The sequence below is a fragment of the Ochlerotatus camptorhynchus genome, unplaced genomic scaffold (genome assembly GCF_037179485.1).
Source record: "Ochlerotatus camptorhynchus isolate MF236.1 unplaced genomic scaffold, CSIRO-AGI_Acam_v1.1 ptg000551l, whole genome shotgun sequence".
Classification (NCBI taxonomy): Eukaryota; Metazoa; Arthropoda; class Insecta; order Diptera; family Culicidae; genus Ochlerotatus; species Ochlerotatus camptorhynchus.
In genome coordinates, this window is record NW_027041034.1 from 1,208,396 (window position 1) to 1,230,970 (window position 22,575).

At 38.1% G+C, this 22,575-nt stretch overlaps 1 protein-coding gene across 3 annotated transcripts in view; it reads right to left on the minus strand.

The window, feature by feature from the left end:
• LOC135713373 (major facilitator superfamily domain-containing protein 8-like) overlaps window positions 1-17,020 on the minus strand; it is a 115,053-nt gene extending 98,033 nt beyond the window's left edge. For 2 of the 3 annotated variants that reach the window (XR_010518725.1, XM_065236477.1), the window contains exons 1-2: window positions 16,737-17,020; window positions 16,019-16,674 (exon numbers count right to left, since the gene is read on the minus strand). Coding sequence is in view for 2 of the 3 variants with exons in the window: in XM_065236477.1 (XP_065092549.1) it covers window positions 16,019-16,674; window positions 16,737-16,919 (839 nt within the window). In the remaining variant the exon portion in view is untranslated. Of the gene's footprint in view, window positions 1-6,895; window positions 7,552-7,612; window positions 8,161-16,018; window positions 16,675-16,736 lie in introns of those variants that run through there. The other variant, XM_065236479.1, reaches the window with a different exon arrangement.
• Window positions 17,021-22,575: the final 5,555 nt, after the last annotated feature.

Genomic DNA, 22,575 nt, shown 5'->3' on the forward strand with positions numbered 1-22,575 from the left:
CAAATCGACGTATGTGCTTTTGTAAACAATAATTACAAACGTCAATTTATAGATACTCTCGAGCAACATGTGAAAAGGGCAAATGATCCAAACGTAAACCGGTTGTTGAACGTCGATTGCTCACGAATCACAACACACCCACGTACATTGATTACACCAGCTGATAGAGCAAACTACCGCCAAATTAGATCTTATCCACACAGCAAAAAATAAATTTTAATATTACATCCAAGAGAATGCACTTCAATCATATCGAAAATCTCATGTAATTTTTATGGCCACACAAATAAACAAATGCAGTAAAAGCAGCGTAATGTCAGTTCATGCACTGTATTAATGATAATTTTGTCCTTTTTCGAAAGTAATATTACACCATATATTTGACACGGTTGAAGTGCATCCACTTAGAGTGATATCAAAATTAATTATTTGCTGTGCACGAGAAATCGACGTTTAATATAATTGTTTACATTTGGCACACAGGCCCTTTTTAATATATTGTTCTAGAACTGATAGCTCGTCCCCGCATACTAACACACAATAAAAATTCACCCACCTGATGGCGGTGTTAGTTTGATAAGTTCGGTTTATCAAAAGTGATTTCCTTGTCAATTTCAAATGCACAGTCAATGATTCAAAAACAAAATGAGATCAAATTTTAGGATACTAATCAGAACTCGATTTGGAATTGTTCAAACCCTGTGGAGCGAAAATTACAAATTTTGCATCCCTCTAATGGACCGCCCCTTTATTATACTTAACAACTGAAACTCTATGCTTGCCCTCAATTTAGTGTTCTTTGCGTGGACGTCATTAGGCCGAATTGATCGCTGACATTAGGCCTGCTACCATTCAGTCGACTACCATTAGGCCGAATGGGTCATCAGATCGAAATTTCAAAAGTTTTTTATCACACATCATCTGTATTGCTCCAGTTCAATTAAATACTGTCTCACTCAAATATCCTGGTGTTCGACGAAGGAGAAGAGCAGTAAAAAGCAGGATGATGATTGATGCGTGCCATTTCGAATCTCACATATTTGTTGGTATTCGATAGGCTCAAAAAAGTGTGCATTCCTAAAAGTAATGTTCCTTCTGGCATAACTCTTGAAAGTGTTCCTTTTTACTTAAAATGTACACACGCGAGAAATCAAAAAACTTCCAAGTCTTCTACGTAAAAGATCTTTAAATTTATACAATTTAAAAAATCTTGAAACGTTCCCATTTCAGATTCAGAGATCTTAAAATCCAGAGTTTGGGATCCTTGTTTGTTAAAGCTTAAGATCTTGGCGAAAATTCCATAATCACAGAATGATAATTTCATTATCGAGAGTAAAGTTCAAGATGTTGTAATGTCGGCAGGGTTCTGAAAGTCAAACTCGAACCTCATTCATTGAGCCCTCCTGAGATGATAAACTTGCATGCGAATCTACAAACCAAAAACCACGCTTGAGATTATCATATTTTTGGGTGAAAAATAAAAGATCATTCCCAGAAGAGTCATGACAAACATCTAAGGACTCCCTTTGCTCAGTCGGGAAAGATGCAGCTACAAAGCAAGACCATGCTGAAGGTGGCTGGGTTCGATTCACGATCTCTTGACATTTTTCGGGTTGGAAAATTTCTCGACTTCCCTTAGCGTATAGTATGATTGTACTAGCCACACAGTAATACCATAGAGGTAACTCTAAGACCAGAAGGTCCCGAAGAAACGAGCTCAACTTTTTAGCTCAGCTCTGGTACTATCATCGGTCCCAAGCTAATCGATTCACCCCTCGAAACATAGGAAAATCCACGAACCCCTCATTTCATCTGTCAAACTTTCATAGCGAATCAAAACAAACCTAGTGTAGTACTGGAAATTATACTGGAAGTACCCCATCGATTTGCTTGGGACCAATAGGCTAGTCAAGTAGTGAGCCAATTTAACAGCGGCGCCGGTGGTGTAGTGGTAAGCGTGATTGCCTCTCACCCCAGCAGGCCTGGGTTCAATCCCAGTCGGCGCCGCCGGGATGTTCTGAGGCATAACATCTCTGATCACGCCTTCCTTCGGTAGCATTGGTGCTCAGCACGGAAAACAAGATCGACGGAAAACAAATCAAAGAAAAAAAAAAAAGTAGTGAGCCAATTCAAAATCATTAGTTTCATATTGATTGTTGGTAATACTAATGCAAAAATGGAACAGGCATCGAAAACTCTGAATTAATAACTGTGGAAGCGCATCTAGAACACTAAGTTGAGAGCACGTATTAATCTGCTATACGATAGCAATAAGTATGAAATGTAAAGAAGAAGAAGAAGAAGAAGAAGAAGAAGGTAAAAGTATGCAAAACGTCCAGAAGAATACCTTAGGGAAAGTCTGAGGAATTGTCTAAGGGATGCCAGATGAAATTTCTGAGGAAATCAGAAGACATTTTCATACAAAGTCAAAATGACGATCAAGGAAGTCGGGAGAAATTTCCAGAGATCTCAGGAGAAAAACTTCTGGGATAGTTAAAAAACGATTAAATAGATACTTCCAATGACAACTTGACAACGAGAAACTTGTTGAAAAAGTTGGATGAACCTTGGAAGTCAAAAGAAGCTACCACGGAAGCCGGAAGGGTTTTTGGAAGAAGCTTCCGAATAAATCAAATTATTAATTCTAGGAAAATTATAAGAGACTTCTGGGATAATTCGGTTATAACTCTTGAGGGTCCTTAGTTGAAAGGACCAGAAGCAGTCGCAAGAAAAAAAAGTTGGCAGCCCGGGAAGATTTTCCGATAGAAGTAAAAATATTAAAATTATGTGTTTCTCTATTCTCGCTATACAGAAGTTAAGAAGAAAAAAACATGCTGATGAATAAATTACATGAATTCATCTTATTATCTTTCTGGACTTTGAACAAACAAATTTCCCGTTTCCCCGGAGGGAAAGGGCCAACAGCTGTTTTCCGTTTCCCGAGAAGTCAAACTTGGCCGGAAAATGGAAACACTACTCACACACATATATTTAGCCCAACAACGTGTCAATATGAATCAAAAATGTACTATATCTCCGAAGATACAAAGAATTTTAAGTGATTGACTTCTACAAAAATGTGTATTTTAGCAAGATAAATAACTCATTAGAACATAATAAACACGTAAAAATTGCATAGAAAAAGTTATAGCTATAAACATATTTTAAAGGATCGTCTGTAAAAATTACTCCATATCTTTATTGTGTGCATAGATAGAGTATTTGTGTCTTCAGAAGAGTTCTTTGTATTGTCATTTACTACATCTTTAGTGTCTCATTTTTAAGGGGATTAATTAAACAACGGATACCTTCAAAATACAACCGAAGACACTATATACCTAAAATGAAAGTTTTGCACTGTTGACGTTGTCAGGATGGATTCCACGTTCACATTTGTTTTGTAAATTCTTGCATTTTTAAGATTCTGAATATTATTATGGGGCGATGGAAACGTTTCAAATTTGTATGATTTAAAAAAAAATTACGATTACAAATAACGATTTTTTTTTTTGAGGATAATTCAAAAGAAAATCTACGAACGATTCTGTGGTGACCACCCGGCTTCATTTTTTTTTTGCCGAATAGGAAAACACTCCTCCGTTACGTCCGTTGCTTCAGGAAATCGTCTAAAGAATGACTAGAAAAATTGGTCTTTCGGGTTTCTGCTTTATTTCTTCCCAATGCCAACACATATACATGTTTACCAAGATTATCGCTCTCCCCTTCTGCAGAGAGTGTGAGTATGGTCTTCTTATTCATACATATGCATAAACTCTCATGCTTTCATTCACTCTTAATTCTCTTAAATCTCTCAACGGAGCGATTTCCTTCTCTTCACACGGATACAAATACGCATTTGAAACTCTCTCTCTCTCTCTCCTACTAACTATATCTTCTTCAAGATAATGTTGCATAACTAGTTTGTTGCAAAGTATTGCAGCAGAAACCGTGATGCCGGATATTCAAATGCATAAAGTATACAATTTTATTCAACTCTTTTAAGCTCTCTCTTCTCTTCACTACAGATTCCATGGAGCATTTTAGGCTAATTCAAAGGCAGTTCCGGAGAAAAAGCTAATTGAGTTCTGACTTGATTAAAATTTCAAGCCGGTTGTAACAAAACTTTAATGGGGATTCAAAGAATTTTTTTAAGGAATTATGGGATAGCTTGCAGGGCCTCCCTTAGTCCCAGTGCGGTCTAGGATTTCTTCCGATTGAAAATTTTCTCGACTTCCCTGAGCATAGAGTGTAATTATACTTGCCAAACAATTATACTTATGAAAAAGTGGTACAACTTTAGATAGCTCTCAATTAACAAATGTGGAAGTGCTCAAAGAACACTTAGTTGAGGGCCGGCATAGTGATCTCAGTAAGGACGTTATAAAGCCAAAAAATAAGTGATAGATTACAAAGGTATTATGTCTACAGCTTTTTATAAATTTTGAGAAGATTTCCAAGGGAATTCATAGGACTTGTAAAGTTCTGAGAAGAATTTCAAAGAAATTCTAAGGGGAAACGGTAAATGAGCTTCTTTTAACGGAAATTCTCACTAAACCTTTCAAGAATGCTCAATTAGTGCGCAAAAGGCTGGAATTCTATATTGGTCATTACCCTGCCCATGCATAGTGACCAAGAAAAAAAATCATGGTAATTGAAAAGATCTCCTAGATCCAAATGGTTTGTTGAGGAATGTAGAAAAATACTATGAAAATTGTAAAGGAAACTTGAAGTGAATTTATAGGTTAGTAGAAGTAGTTTTAAGCAGAATGTTAAGTGAAAAATGAGTTGTGAAGGTATTATTATGGAAATTTCGAAAAAGATGCTAAGTAAATTCAAAATAGAATTCCATTGGAGTTCTGAAGAGAATTTCATGGAATATGTTGAACCATTACAATGAAATTCTGAGAAATATTCATAGAAAAAGCGAAACATAATTCCATGTTAATTTTGGGGAACGAATTCCTGGTAAATTTTAAGAATAACTTCACATGAATTCTGAGGAGAATTCAAAGGGAGTTTGAAACGATTTCCAAGGGAGTTCTGTTCATATTCTTAATTCAAAATTAATTAAAAAGTAAATTCTGATGATAGTTCGAAATAAACAATGAGGAGAATTACGAGATAAATCCATTTGGAAGAAAGTCTGTAGAAGCTTCCAAAGGGATCTAAAAGGATATTCTGAGAGAACTTATATAAACATACAGATTACTCATCCCAAACATGCAGAAAATGTCAAGATGCAATTGCAATTGCACTCAAAACTTTCAGAAATAAATATTAGAGCTGCCGATTTTTTTTTTAGATTCCGGGTCATTGAGAAAGATCTAGGACTCTTACTAATATTCAAAGCTCTAAGACATTGAAAATAATTTAGATTTCGAACTAATTAAAAACTCAAAATCCCAGGATTAAATAAATTCACATTTCTAATAATGATATTTGAGTTACCAGACTAGAAAATGGTTTTTCGAAGCAATTTTTTTTTTCCTTTGTTTTAATAATTAGCCCTTGATTGTCTGAGCACTCTTCCACGGTTGTTCATTGAGAGCTTTCTGAGCCTATACCACTTATGCATTCGTATGTGTTACAACGTCATAACACCCACGGAATTCAAAACAATGTTCAACCCGAAAAACCTGGGATCGAAAATTGCTTTATAGAAGAAAAAAAATCGCTCAAAAGTAGGTTAGTTATGTACGATTTGTTCAATACTCAGGAAGCTTCATAAGCAAGCCCAAAGTTTGTTCATGTACTATAGAAGAGCATTTTTAGCTCCATATAACAGCACCACAATAACTATGGGGCAACACTGTATATAGTTAAACTATGTTCTTAAATTTATCTGAACTTCTCTTATACCTTTAGTTCAACGGAATCCTTTTCCGATCCAGTATTTCATTTTCATGAAAGATGAAAATGTAAAGATGTGGGGTAGTTCCCGAGTATGTAGAACGCTTAGTTGCACAATGCTTTTAGCTAGGTATCGTATTCACCATAAGTGGTTCGTAATGATTGCGAACCTTTTCCATTGTATCTCGATTATGCCGTGATGCATTCTGAAAATTTTATGCCTCAGAGTTTCCGCTGATCTTTTATTTTTAAATTTTATCAGAATAGTAAAAACCCTTCTGAACTTCAAGACAGATTCTTCCATGTAAAACCCTAAGATCAGAAACAAAAACAAAAATATTTTTTCCTATAATCAAGCCATGCACTAAATGGAAATCCATATGAGGTTGATTTACTCGGTTATATCACTTGAAAGTAAGGATTAGTGTGTAACATTTTACCCATTTTTAATAAAAGTACATTAACTCACTGAATGGGTAAACAAAGTTATCCACAAATGAATAACTTATATCAGTTTGTGGATAACAGTTACTCATTTGTGGGTCAAAATTTATACTATTTCATGAGATAAGCCGATTTTGTTTCGCATGGGTGAAATTTCAATATGGCTAAAACCTTCATCATTAATGAATACTTTTAAGTAATGAAATGTGTAGGAATCAAGAGGAAGGCTGCAAACAGGCATCAGTAGAAAAGTTTCGTGAAATCGCGGAATGTATGAATGCACTCGATCTCCCCTTCCATTACATTGTCTACACGGCTTGATTAGAAAAGTCACATGTCGAGAAGTCTCCATATGCTTGAAATCGTTTGGCATTTTTCCCTTTTTCCCATATATCGTTCATTGTACAGTGCCTACGCTACGTGACTAGCATTTACATCATGCCGAGTTACATTCAAAGCAATGTTTTCACGAAAATAAATCAATTAAGGAAATCGTTTCCATTATTGTGATCGTCATTTAAATTATTCTAGCTGATTGCAGCTGTAGTCATTGTGAAAAACATTCATCTAGCACAAATAACCCCTCTATGTAACTACTTACGCTTGGAATGCCACATATACGAACATCAGCAATGAAAATGCCGCTATCGTTACTACGATGGCAAAGTACCGCAATTGCATCGATTTCCATGTTGCCTTCGCATTGTCAGCTCCTTGACTCTTCATTGCCTCCTTGACGGCAATTGGACTGTCCTTGAATATGAATGGCAGCAGTAGGAACATGTTGAACAGGCCCAATATCACACAAATCCATCCGGATGCAGAGTACATATTGATCCGCAACCATCCAAATACTCTAAACCCATCCTCTCCCACTCCGGAGAAGACCGACTGAAATGTGGGTCCTATCATCAGACCAATACTCTGTGCCAGCGCCATGTACGAGATAGTTTTGGTTCTTTCCGAAACTCGTGTCGCAGACGAAATGTACGCCCGACATATTGTTACTGCGGATGTCCCAACTCCGACCAGGCCTCTGGCTAACAGTAGAATGTACCTCCGGTGGTCCTGAAACTCCTCAGTAACAGCGTACAGCACGTTGCCCACAATGAAAACTCCAACCAGTAGGATCAGCGGCACGCGAACCGAAGACAGCTTGTTTGTCCACCATCCGAAGAATGGGCTGAAAATGATCTGCCCCACTGGAGGTATCGCAAATATGTACGCCAGAAACACTTTATTCGTAGATGGATCCAACTGTAACCGAAATCATGTAATCAGATATCTATCTTCCATCACTAAGCACACAACTCATTACGGATTTCAGGTATGGCCACACACCGGTTGCGACGATTCCAAACGCCAGAAACATCACAAACCCGGTGAAATACAGCACACGAATCGAAATCCACCGTGCACGATACTCGGCTTCCGTTTCCAACCCCAAAACACGTTGCTTTTCCGGTTGTTTCAACGAAATCCACTTAACAATACGTGCCATTCTTCTGTGGCCAGACGACCTACCCTAATACCGTAAATGGACAAACAAGCTAATCCCGAAGCGACCTACTAAAAAGAAGCACCCCGTCGTCGTCAGTCGCTTTGTTACCCGTTCAAGTGCCGATTCGAAACTGATCGCAAACTCATCGAACGAGGGTGTCTTTATCAAATAATAGTGACGTCGAAGTCCACACAAGGGAGGGAAGCACACGCGCGCCGCGAAACTATTAACTGGGCAATCGGTGGATTCCAGTCAAAAACAACACTCACATGTGCCCAAGCGAGACGGGCAAGGGAAAAAATCTGGACCGAAACTAAACTATAGTTGGATCCTGAACATCCCGCAAACCGGTCAGTCGCGAGAAAGCATCCGCGTGGTTCGAACTTCGGTCGAAGAATAAATCGTCCAAGTCAATAAATTAGAAAACCAATCAAATGGGTGGAACCATAATAGTAGCAGTAACAGAGGCACACTGGAACACTGTCGAACGAGTTGGGGACACAATTTTGTGTCGTGACCGGCTCCCATTGGACGAAGGGTTTATTTTAAAGTTTCCTACCAAACTACCGGCACAGGACCTACGTTTTAATTTATTCATAAACTTGATTCCGATACCGAAATGTGCGAGGATGGAGCAATGGGTATAAATTGAAAAACAAACAAAAAATATCCCGTGTTGTCTATTAGCGTAGCTGTTATGTCTGTCCATTGACGAAAATGTAGTCCGACTGTTAAAAATAAGACGAACGATTAACTGGAGACAGACGAACTAGTATTGTACTAGCGCACATGGTCAACGTTTCAGCTTGCTCAGTTCAAGCGACTGTATACAATTTTATCAGATTGTTTATCTGTCTACATCAAATCTTAATCAAAGTTAGATAAATAACAGTTTTAAGGGTTCCAAGGTTGTAATTTATCATTGCGATATTTTCCATTCAACTCAGTAAGTCCGAATTCCTGGTACGGGATGTGGTGTAGAATTAGTAGGGTTACAGTAGTTAAATTGTTACGTATAGAATACGTCGATTTTAAATTTGAAAAATTGTTAAAAACCTTTCAACAGTGTGGAGGGTAGAAGTAACGCATCAGTAGGTACAATAACATTAAGGCGGGCTAATTAAATCCTTCTGGCTGTCATGTACTTCGGATCGGGAAAAAATGTATAGTGTCCTTAAATTTAAGTGAGTGGTAGAATCGTGGTTTAAATTACTAGTTCAATTCCATCGTTTTAAACTACCCCAAAGTTCGACATCCCCGGAAGATTCTTCCAAGTTGATTATGTTTACTGGTTTCCCCAAGCGTTTTTCCCAGCCTCCCCCGGATGGAAAATTTTCCTGGTTTCCTCGGAAAATTCTTCCTACTTCCTCTGGAAAATTATTCCGATTTACCATAGAAGATCTTCAGAATCCAATCTTTCTCTTTGGAAGCTATTTTTGGCTCCTCTGGCAAATGTCATGTAACTTTAACCAAAATTATTCTAAACTTGTTTACCGGGAAATAGAATCAGATTTCTGAGAACTGGGAAACGTGATTTTTGGTAAATTTCCCGGGAATGATTAATTAAGCTATAGCGAAAGCCTATAGAGCCATAAGCCTTTCATCTGGAAAAAAAATTCTAGATGATTTCATCAAATCAACAAGTTTAGCGAGGTTACCTCTTAGCAAATTCCAATTTGCTTATCAATCAGGTAAATCAACAATAACGGCTCTACAATCGGTAGTTAATAAAATCGAGAAATTGCTTAAATACAAGAAAATGGCCGTGGTTGCATTTCTCGATATTGAAGGTGCATTCGACAATGCATCCTATAGCTCAATGCGTTCAGCTATAGAAACAAAGGGCTTGGATAACTGTCTGATTAACTGTATAGTGGCAATGCTCACAGATCGAGAAATATCTGCTGATCTTGGAAATGCCCAACTAACTATAAGATCGGTGAAGGATTGCCCTCAAAGAGGGGTACTATCACCTTTATTGTGGTCTTTAGTAGTGGAGGAACTCCTTGACGGAGCAAGGTTTCGAGGTGATTGGTAACGCAGCAGATGTGACCACTATGGTACGTGGAAAATATAAAAAATACTATAATCGGTTACAAACTGCGCTCTTCAAGTGGTGTAGGAGAGAATGCTTAAATGTAAACCCTTCAAAAACTGTCATAGTACCTTTCACTTAAAGAACACAAGTTATGTTGGTACAGTCTACTCTAGATGGGGTTCAAATTTAAATCGCGGATGAGGCTTAATACCTAGGAGTTACTTTGAACCGGAAACTAAATAGGAACTCTCACCTCGATAATGTTATCGCTAAGTATATTCAGTAGTAGTTCGACCAAAAATTACCTATACTTCACTGATATGGTGGCCCAAAATAAATGAAATAATCACTCAACAGAAGTTAGAAAACTTCAAAGACTTGTATATCAATGACAGGGGCAATGAAAAGTACACTATCTGTTACGTTGGATGCCCTTCTCGATGAACATTTCAAATGGTCCTATCTGCATTGATCGATTCTCTTCATCGACTTTCTCTTTCGTCAATAACTCAGCTGCAAAACATTTCCCTGTTGTATTTGACATTTTGGACGCTAGATAAGAACCTCCTTTATCGAACTATGTGGTAGAATTAGCGCGAAATCTGTTTGCATAGCAGTGGTTATGAAAAGAGAAAGTCGATGAAGAGAATCGATCAAAGCAGATAGGACCATTTGAAATGTTCATCGAGCCTTCTCCAAATTCTACCCTTGCATCAGTTTGTTAAATTACAGGCAGTGTGCCACAGTCCAACGTCAAAATAAAATTTTAGATGGCAATCTGGTAGGGTATTTGAGTATCCTTGAGATTTCAACTAAAATTTAGCTGTTAATACAGTGGTGATTGGATTCCCTTCAAAGTGGTTAAATCAAATCGCCATACATGGGAATCTAGTGGGCCAAATATACGTCCAGAATCTATTGAATTTTACACAGACCGGTCGAAAATGGGTGAAATTACTAGATCCCTGGAGTCAGTAAAATTATACCAATGGGGCATAGCTCCACAGTATTTCAAGCAGAAATTCAAGCAGTCATTGAATGTGTGAATATCTGCCTAGTAAGGAAATTCAGGTTTGCTAAGATCTGTATATTATTGGATTATCGTAATGCGCTTAAGGCGTTGACATGTTGATAAAAGCTAGTGTGGGAATGCATTCTTTCCCACACTAGCTTTTATCAACAAAGTGCCCAAAGTGGGTAAAGTCTCTTTAAACAAAAAAAACGAAGAAAAAAAGTATTGAAGGAAATGAAAATGCCGGAAGTCTAGACAAGCTTTTTGTGGAGTTCCTGAGTGCATTCTGAGGATGGAACTAAGAACTTGGGAAACATCTATGGTAGAATCTAATTGGAATGCCACGGATGCATCCACATATGCCAAAAGATTTATAACACCGAGTGCTGCCAAAGCTCGGATCTTACTTAATCTTAGGAAAACAGATCTTCGAATAATAACTGGTCTAATGATTGGTCTCTGTCCTAGCAGATATCGCTTCAAAAAATTTGAAAAATTCAGTTTAGCGACTGTCGTTTTTGTCATTTTGAAAACGAAACTGCTGAACATATACTCTGCAATTGCGGAGCACTGTTCAATCAAAGAATGTCAATATTTGGAAAAGGGCTATTAGAACTCTTTGAAATTTGACAAAAGAAATCCCAACAATGAATTAGACTTAATAAAACGAGTTCAGCCTAGGTTGGACTGCATGCTATGTCAACCAATGTGTATCATGCCTTAATATGCGACATTAAATATGGATCAAACAACAATATTCCTAAGTAATGGATGCAGTTGTAAAATGGCTCTGCAGACGAGAGAAAAAATTATAATCTCACGGAGAACTTGTTTGTGAACAAATATGTACTGGGGAAAATACTAACATGATAAACAAGTTGAAGTGAAGCTATAAAGACTTGTGTTTAAACATTTTCGTGTTTTTGACTTTTTACCAGGTTTTTGCTCTAGTTATCCCTCTGTGCGTTGTACTACTTTAATCCAACACCGCAATCGGCGTGCTAGATTAAAGAAGTGAACTGGTACTACAATCATGACTGTCGAAAGTATTATACCTCCTACAGAAATGATTGTACTACCATTGTACTCCTTTATTCCAGTACGTCAATTGCGGTACTGGATAAAAAAATTCAACGGTACTAAAATCAAGGCCATAAGCGTCGGACCAAGAAAGGCCTCATCGTTAAAACCTCTCATATCCTATATCCAAATGGTTCACAATCTAAATAAAGTTGAGATAGATAGATTATCTGTTCTCAGCATTCTAAATTAGAATGGGAAATCCATGTGTAATAAAACTCCTGAGTTGTTTGAATTCATGATTAAACTCAAAATTGACCTGGTCATCACTTATACCTGTCTACAAATGAATTAAACAAATGCATTAGATTGGACAGACAATAATCCAAATAACAAATCACCTTGACGTAAAAGCAGTTGGAAGCACAGTCCATGCGACCAGCCCAGTGGGATCCGGGGAATTTATTAAAATTTACATTTTCCGATTCCTGGCAATCTTATTCAATTTTCAGATATTAGTTTTTTTTTGTACAGAAGCCATACATTTTCACTAAAATTTTACTAGAATACTTTAGTATTTTACTTTTTTGATTTATTTGGAGACAACTTTCGGAATTTCAACAAAAACAATTTCCAGGGGAGTTTTGTAAAAACACTCCGTGGATTAGAAGACATATCCAGGGGAAGCCAGAGCACTTCTGAGGAAGTCGGATGAGTCCTCTGGAGGAAGCCGAAAGAGTCTCTTGGAGGAAGTCGAAAGAGTCTTTTGGGGGAAGTCAGAAAAGCCTTCTGATGAAAATAGTTGAAACAAATCCGGTGAATTTGGAAGACTCTGCTAGAAGAAAAAAACAAGTAGAAACTTTCGGGAAAAGATGGAAGCAATATCCCAACGTTGGAAGAAACTTTCGGACAAAGTCAGTAGAAGACGGGAATCAGAAGGTAGAAGCAGGAAGAAACTTTTAGGAGAAACAGTAACGACTTCCTGGGCAAGGCAATATACATTTCTGGAGGATGCCAGAAAAGTCTTCTAGGACAAATCTGAAGGAATTTTCCTGTGTTAAAAACTATCCTAGTCGAGAGGCAGTTCCAAAGGAAGTCACGATGTATAACCTGTAGGACTTCTATAAAAAGCGGGATGATACTATCGGGAAGCATTGGAAGAAATTCTTGAAGAAAGCTGGAAGAAATTTCTCGATAAAGATGGAAACATCTTCCAGGGTATCTTGAAAGAAACAATCGGGAGATATTAGAGGAACTTACGTTCAAATTTAGACGAAGTTCATGTTTTTTAATAAATATGAAACGAAATACTAGGCCTCCGGATATCTAGTCTCCAGGTACAGATATTTCCCGATTATCGTGAAATCCCGGGATGCGCTACACGAGTTTCGGGTGACCGGGAAAAGGACACGCTATTTCCGATAACAGGATCTATCAAACTTAACCTCCCATCAAGTTGTGTACGAAAGCTTGACCAATTCACGTGACTTTTGCATCAATATTGAAATGGATTATGGATGAACCGGAACGACGTACACTGAGAAAATCACTGAATGGTGGTCATATGTTAAGTCGTGGCCAGGGTTAGGTCTAAAGTTGATGGCTTCCCCCTGCCAGCAGGATGATACGTGTCATGTCCAGGAAATGGATGGTACAACCGGATTCCCTTTCAGATTAATACAAGAGGAATGACACATCAGCAAGCAACCGAATATGCTTTGGAAGAGTTCCAGAGAAAGTGGCGTTTTGAAGTGAACCCATTGAAGATATAGGAAAAAAAAATTATCAAAAAACGGTCAACCTGGCATCTTCCTTCCAGATAAATAAATGCTGCTGGTCTACTACTGCGGCTTGGAGTAATGACGTGAAATACATCAGCTTCCCTTAGCTCAGTCAATAAAGGCGCAGCTACAAAGCAATACCATGCTGGAGGTTGCTGGGTTCTATTCCTTGTCCGGTCTAGGTATTTTTCGGGATGGAAAATTTCTCGAAAATCCTGAGAATAGAGTATGATCTTACTTGCCACACAATTATACTAATGCAAAAATGGTACAGGCATCGAAAACTCTCAACTAATAGCTGTGGAAGTGCATCTAGAACATTAAGTTGAGAGCACGCAATAATCTAATATGCAATAATCAATAAGCTTGAAATACAAACAAGAAGAAGAACTGGTATTAGGATAAACATGTGAACTCTGCATGAACGCTCACGAATCATAAAATCGCTGATATCATTAGAACATCTAATAATTTCATAACTCCGATAAACAATGTTTTATAGTAGTGCTACTATATTTTTAGATATTCCCAAGTTCAGCTGAAAGATGTAGTAATACACCGATCATCAGATGTTTCGTTAATCCTGACATTTTATTTTTTACTTAGCAACATAATAAATGTGTGCGATAATTCTGAATGACACCAAAAGACCATTATATATTTAACGTGCTATTTTGAGTATGGTATGCATTCCCCGTAAAGTGGGAAAATCACCTTTTCGTGGTACGTTACGGAATGTAAGATCTACCACCCATTCCTAGTCCTGACTACTTCAAACTTGGGGAACAGGATTTTTCAGTAATTCAAGGAACACATCTTTGTCCTTGTCACTTGTTATGCTTTGTTGATAGTGACAAGACTCGACTTTGTCTACCTAGGATGATCTTTAAACAAGGAAAAAAAATGAGTTAGTTGTCTTCATCTATGTGATTTTTAATCTTCTATTCTTTGTTACCTAGTTTGAAGTGGTTAAGACTAGGGTTCTGATGCATGGTCATTATCGGTGTCATACCTTAATTTTGTTGCTAAGGAATCCAATTTTGACTGACAAAGGGGCGCGCTTTTGGAAGGTGTTTCAACACTCCGAGGGGTATAAATAGCGGGATCTTTCAATTAGAGTCGGATCCTTGCGATAAATGCAAGAATGACAACTGTAAAAAAACGAATACTTCATCATTTCTCGATAGTGATGGAGTAATACGACATGCACTAAACTAAGGACACGGGATATTCTACAATAGATCAATTTACTGGTCGCAGTAGTGTTGGGTCCCGAACAGAGAAAAAAAAGGTATGCATTGATGACCAACTTTAAAAAGTGTTCGAATGTGTAGCCTAAGTGATCCGATTTCAAACCTTTAAATAAATTATTTGTATCGCTTCTGTAGGTTTACGTTTGGAATGCGGTCTGATGATGAATTTAACTAATTTAATAAAAGTATGAGATGCTAAGTGCCAGTATACCTTTAACCGGTAGTCTTAAATATTGGTATTGATAAAATATTTATGCAAAGAACATGCTCTAAAAAATCGTGGGTATCAAAATTACTATCCAGGCTTTTTAACTAAACATCTTCCCACTGTCTATGCAAATATCACCTTGTGCCACTATCTATGACGTAGACATCAATTGCTTATGATGATGACAAGTTATTCTCTCATCGCAGCTCGTTTTGCAGGCTGGAAATGCAAACAAATTAACTTTAAATCAACCTTCATCAATTGATTGCCTAGGGTAGTACATTTAGCATTTATAAAGCAACTTGAAATATTGATTTTTCTAGCAATGATCTAAATAAAACTGATCGATCAATATTACACATTCATTGAATTTGTTATCTTGAAATAACAAATTTCTCAACATATTGGATTGATCAATGCTGCTTGCATACAATACAAAATTCTGTTTGCTAATTACCATCCTCCTCCACATTCATCCTATGACAATCTTAGCTTTCTGAGCTTATCAACTCTTGCTACAGATACAACTCTTTCAATACCAAAAGCAAACATCCCTAGTGGAAACCCCTCATCTATCGACAAGGCGATTATTTATGTAAATAGACAATCGCAAATCATAATCGCCAGGCAAAGTAAAAATTGCTATCAGCGCCTAACGTCGAGCGATATCTCCAAGCAGGCAGGCTTCCCCCATTCACACGAGGCACGAGCTCACATGTGCATGCGAGTGGTTTCTCTGACCGTTACTACATTTGCTAAGGATTCATCGGAGCAAATGGGTGGCTCTGTCCGCTGATTCCGGTCTTGGATATCGATTAGATAAAATTTATTGTATATTGAGAGGATAACGCGGAAACGCCATGCCAAATAACCGTGCTGGGCACGTGAATATTTCAAGTGCTTTTACTTACGTTTGAAGGGCCGTGTATATGAACATCAACAGGGCAAATGCTGCCAGCATGAGATTGATGGGTAGGAATTCCAATTTCGCCGACTTCCAGACAGCTTTGCTCGCCTTTACACCGTGACCTTTGACCGCTTCCTTCAGTGCAATTTGATGATCTTTGAAAATGAATGGCATCATCAGGACCAGATTGATACATCCAAGTACAGCACAGAACCATCCTATCGCGGTATACATATTCACTCTGAACAATCCAATTAAATGGAATCCTTCCTCACCCAATAAGGAAAAGATCGGTTGAAGAGCAGATCCTGCCAACAAGCCACCCGTTTGAGCCAACGAAAGGAACGACATGGCTTTGGTTCGCTCGGCAACTGTCGTAGCAGATGACATATACGCTCGGTAGATCGTACAGGATACGGTTGACATTCCAATCAAGGCTCTCGACAGAAGTAAAACGTGCTTCTTATAAACGTGGATCTCTTCAATGACAGCATACACTACATGGCCCACAATAAATGCCACAAGGAAGAACATCATCGGTACCCGTATAGAATCCAGCTTGTTATTCCACCATCCAAACAGTGGACTGCATACTAACTGTAGCACCGACGGTATTGCAAATACATACGTCAGGAATACTTTCTCTGCATCCGGGTCCAACTGTAATCAATAACGACTATTTAGCACGTGTTCAACATTCAGCAAAACTACAATGGTCTCACGTTTCTCAAATAAGGCCACAAAGATGTCGCAACGATCCCGAATGCCAGATATATCAGAAATCCCATATAGTAGATAACACGAATGGAGATCCATCGCTCCCGATATTCACTGGCCGATTCCAGTCCTAACAAACGATCACTGCCCGATTGCTTCAAACCGAACAATTTACCAAGTAAACCCATCGCGCCACTTGATCGAAGCCACGGCACTACTAATCTACTTTCATTCCACCAACACCACTCGAACCGTAATCCACGAGTGTCTACCTTCGAATGAAATATCAATATAAAATTTGCAATCTGCCTCCGAATTCGCTTGCGAGCAGAACCGTCACCGATAAGGATGCTATCAGCTGAGAATGAAATTTAAACTTAATCGAATAGACGCAAATTGAAGCCGAAGAATGATTGGCAAAAATATCAATGCGTGTTACTGCCAAACACCGATCACCAAAACAATGACGCCCAATGTAGACTAAAAAAAGGTTGACGAAAGCGTTCGTGTGCGAAAACGAATATTCAAGTTGCTAAATAATCATAATCAATTTAGGTAGGTGCACCGACCTTTCAATTTAAGTTAGTCTTGCTTTCTGTTGCAATGCTACATGCTTGTCGTTAGTTGATATTTACTGTGATTCTATATATTCTATATATCTTCTTGTACTGTAACACAGTCAGCAGTAGAAACGGGTACACGACGTTAGGCAGACGGACGTTAGGCATACGGACGATAGGCAGAGCTGTGTGGATCAGTTTCTCCAACATCTTACTGAGAGTGCAAAGTATGGATATACCACGATAATTGGTGACACATTTTTTATTTCCAGACTTGTGGAACGGTACTATGGATGCCGTTTTCCATGCATTTGGGAACGTTCTGTCTTGGAGCGATCGGTTGAAAATAGCAGCTATGGGCGACGCAAGCGTAGCGGCACAGTTTTTCAACAACACAGGAAACAGGCTGTCCGTTCCGGGTCCTTTCGTTGAATCGAGACTTTCGAGGGCTTTCTGAACATCGTCTGGAGAAAACTGGATGAATTGTAGATGTATGTTATGAGACGGAATCTGCTCGAAGCCTGCTTGACGTTGAACGGGTGATGCTTTACTAAATACGCTCTCAAAGAAATCAGCAAAGAGATTAGCTGTCTCCGAGCAGGAATGCCGTAGTCAGCTTTTTGTTTCTTAATGAAATCCCAAAAGCGCGAAGGATTTTCCTTGACGGTTGTCTGTATCCCACACAAATAGTTTTCGTGTGTTGTAGAAAGGGTGGCTTTGTACTCCAACTCAAGCTCAACGAGTCAAGCTTTATCGGACTCATTTTTTGTTTGGAAAAACCTGTTGCGCAGCTTACGAAGCTTGTTACGAAGCGTACGTAACTCTGCAGTCCATCACGGTTTGTTGAAAGCAGAAATCGGTGCTTGTCTCTTTCGAGGTACATGATGATTTATAACTTCAGAGAGAGATTCGTAGAAAGCTGATAAAATCTGGTCTACTGAAGCATAACTTGATAATTGTTCCCACTCAATATTCATAAAAATATAATTCAACAAGTCAAAGTCGGATGCCAAATAGTCAAATTTGAAACATTTGTCCTAATCGTCAAGTAGTAAAATGATTGGTGTGTGATGATTATCAAGAGTTAACAGCGATGCAGGTGCTGCAATCAGGTCAAGATACTCCTGGAGATTGATGAACGCCAGATCAAGGAGTCTTTCGTTCGTGTTCACAATGTTATTAATCTGCCTCAAGCCAGCAATTCTCGCTGAATTCCGGCCACTATTTATAGGAGGTTACCAAAAATCAATTATCTTTTAAACGTATTCGGAAGATCTTGTTTTCAAACAAGATAATATAGTATTTAGAGCTCAAATTGATGAACTCCTAGAAAATTCGGGACTTTAACAGTTTTTGTGATTTATTGAGAAGTGGGGTAAATGTGCCAGTTACTGGCCCTAGTTGTTCTCTAATTGACCCTATCTTAAATCAATTTTACTATCGTTGCAAGAACGTAGATTTTGCCATATATATACGCAAACAAAATCATGAAAAGTTATTTAAAATTTAAGTTTGGCAATAGGGCCATAATCTGGAACACTAGTGCTGAAACTGGCAAACTTACAAATTAGATCTATTAAATGAAAAATAAAAATTCTTGTAAAATTTTCGCAAATATGTATTTTTATAAAGATGTATTCAACGTTTACCTTCTTCTTCATTGATTTTATTACGTCCCTACTGGAACTTTACGCCAACCCTCAACTTAGTGTTCTTTGAGCACTTTCATAGTTGTTGATTGAGAGATTTCTAATAATTTACCATTTTTTGCATTAGTATAATTGTGTTGCAAGCACAACCATACTTTATGACAAAGAAAGTCTTGAAATTTTTCAACCCAACTTGGTTTGGTTTTGAGGTCCCAATTCATCAAAATTTACCTCAACTGTGAAAATTGGAATTTGTAATGAAATTTTGATAAATTATGATATGCGAAATGAACAACATCGCCACACTCTTCAACCTATCAAACCACCCGACTAACCGATAAGCAATAAAATGTAGCCATATTTCTGCTCTATATGAAGCCCTAATTCAGCTCACAAACAAAGTAGCGACTTAATGCACTAATATGGAGCTGATAAATCAAGCTGAACATTGCATTAGGTCCTAAGTAACATTGATCGATTCTCTTCGTCAACTTTCTCTTTCGTTAATAACTTGAGCACAAAACCGTTTCTTGTTGTGTTTGTCGTATTAAGTGGACCCTACACGATTGCTTTTATTGACAATAATCGTATTGTCAATACATTCATATTTCTGAATTTACATCATCAATATTATTGTCAATAATTCCCCTTCGCGTCAATATATTGATGCGTGTGGGGTTTGCTTTAGATACTAGATAAAAGTTTCTTTTATCGATCTGTGTGCTGAAAATACCTTTACATGGCCGTGGTAGTACAAAGCGAAAGTCGATGAAGAGAATCTGTCAATGTTACTTAGTACCTAATGCAATGTTCAGCTTGAAATATCATACTAAAAAACTTATGTGTGAGTCCGAAGCACGATCGCATTATTGACGTAGGACTACGAGATTGTTCATGTTGCACAAATCAATAATAATTACAAAATAAATAAATCAGTGCTCTCTTTGCTGTCGAAACAGGCAGATGTGTATTTTTCCGGTCCGGGTCACGCGAAAGCCTGTTATTCGATAGCAACTATTGTTGCGGTGCTTGCCCATTGTGTGAAGTTCGTTAGAACTGGAACAACTGGAGATGTCGGTGAAAAAACTCTGATTGTTAGGTTCAGCTTCACAGCAAAACTCCACACGTCATCATCATGTGTCTCACACTTAATTTTGCGCTTATTGTGAAACACATCCATTTCATGTGTGAATCTTATGCTATAAATCATGCCTGAACACTATGGATTTGAATTGCGACACACTTGTATTCTATGTGCCTCATTTGGTGATATCAATAGCTTTGCACATCATAGTTCAATATTCTACACTATTCTACTTTATCGACTTCTACTTTACCGACACTAAAAATGAAACGAAAAATATATAAACAAAGCTGCCAGAAAGCAGAGCTTACGCATGCCTTTTTTTAATGGGTCTGATTTGGGATTCGATCATGGACTGTTAGGGTGTGTGCTGCTGCCGGAGTCTTCGTTCGATCTCACTGTTCCACGGTTGTTCTCATATATGAGGCGGGTTGATAGGATAAAGTCACAACTCTTGTTTTCGATGTTTACCTTTCTGAGCAAGCAATTCACATCGCATTGAAATGCAAAACACTTCAAATCCATCTGTTTTGAACAGTAGTGTGATTCAATGTGCAATACAACTCTTGTTTTCAATGTTTACCTTTCTGAGCAAGCAATTCACATCGCATTGAAATGCAAAACACTTCAAATCCATCTGTTTTGAACAGTAGTGTGATTCAATGTGCAATACACTTGAATAGATAGTGAAAGATTTTCAACATTTCCAAGTTTGAAACACTATAAATTAACGTGTATAACACATTCAACCAAGGTGAAATACACTTAAAGTAAATGTGATTGTGCATTTAAAAAATCAAGTGTTTAAACACTTCGATCAAATGTGTGGAATTTTTTGAGTGTGGAACAACTGGAGATGTCGGTGAAAAAAACTCTGATTGTTAGGTTCAGCTTCACAGCTAGCTGTAAAAAACCGTCACCGGATGAAATAACGACCTTTGTGAAAACGTTGTATGCGAATCCCCCTCAAATGATCGCTACATACCATATAGCGGAGGAAAAATCTATGTTCATCAAGTTCAAACCAGAAGAATCCATGCTTCATTGCTAATTGCACAACCGTGAACAATTACTTTTCCTTTATTCCGATGGAAAATCAGTCGAGGTAGGCATGTCACCTGCCGGGGGCTCCGTTCAGTACGTGAGAGTTTACGACATACCCCCAGAAGAACCGGATAGCGTTCTAGCAATGGTGATAGAGAAAAACAATGATGTAAAGTGTGTAATTTGGGAGAAATTTCCAGCTAACTTGGGTCCCGGTATGCTGACAGGTGTACGGGAAATTTACATAGGCATAAAGAAGATTCTACCAAGGGAAGAAAAAGCTGTGTTTCCTTTGTAAGATGGAGGGACATCCGATGAACTCCTGCCTCGAGCAAAATGAACGGAAGCAGCCAGTATAGCAACAACAGGAAGCGGAAATCAATCAATGGAACGAAGAAGAGACTATAGTGCCAGTACGTACGCTACAAACACAGAGGAAGCGGTTGAAGTGCTGGAAGAAGAGGTAGTGGAGATGGATGTGACTTCTCCGGATACCGACAAGAACAATGGAAAGGAAGCAAACGCTGCTGAGAGACAGACAGCCGACTGTTTTCAAATAACGGAACGACGCGTATTACTACTACAAATTCGGGATAGTGGACTTTACCGAGAAAAAAGGGGTAAAAGACGAAAAGGAGGTCAAGCAGCTGGTGCTGCTAAAGGTAAAACAATTAATCATTTTGTTCGACCATTTTCCATAGAGATGGCGCTGTTCCGCTGGTAGGAAGTGATAAAAATCCCCATATAGAAAATGAGAGAAGTGGGAATAGTTCACTTTCGGTGCATATTCAGGTCAAAAAAAAGTGAACGACAACCTAAAGGAATTAGTCAGGGGCTTTGTCGTTCAGTTTTTTCCCGGAAATTAATGCTAAACAAGCTACAATTAAATAAAAATGATTTTTCCCCATACAATTTTACTTGCTTTACTACCAGTCCCCAAAGAGCCAAAAAAATTCAAATTTGAGAGAGAAATTCTCTCTCACGAGCTCAATCTCTCAACATACCATGTATTTTGTTGACACTCGATTTGTGATTTCCCTTTCACAGATTACAAAATAGAGTACCTGACACTACAAAACATGTCTGGTACCTCTATATATGCATTTGCTTTAACATTTGAAGTCCCTCCTTTTTTACATATTCTGCGCAAAAGATACTTTATACCCCGCCCCATACATAAAATTCGGCGGGAAATTCTGTGTGGGGTGAGCTATTTTGTGTGCAGAATAAGTAAAAAAGGAGGAACTTCGAATAATAATCTATGTAAATGCATATATAGAGGTACCAGACATGTTTTGCACTGCAGTGTCCTCTGTGAACAATTATAGGAAAACAGATTGTGTCTAGCTTCCGATAGATGTCACCGCAAACAACAGCAGTGACATCTGATGGAACTTGAATGCAGAAGCTTGACAAAATGATTAATTGCAAGAAGGGAGTTGAGGGCACGGCTGGAAGCGAAAGCTACACACTTAGAAATTACTACTTTTACACGAGACATAATCCA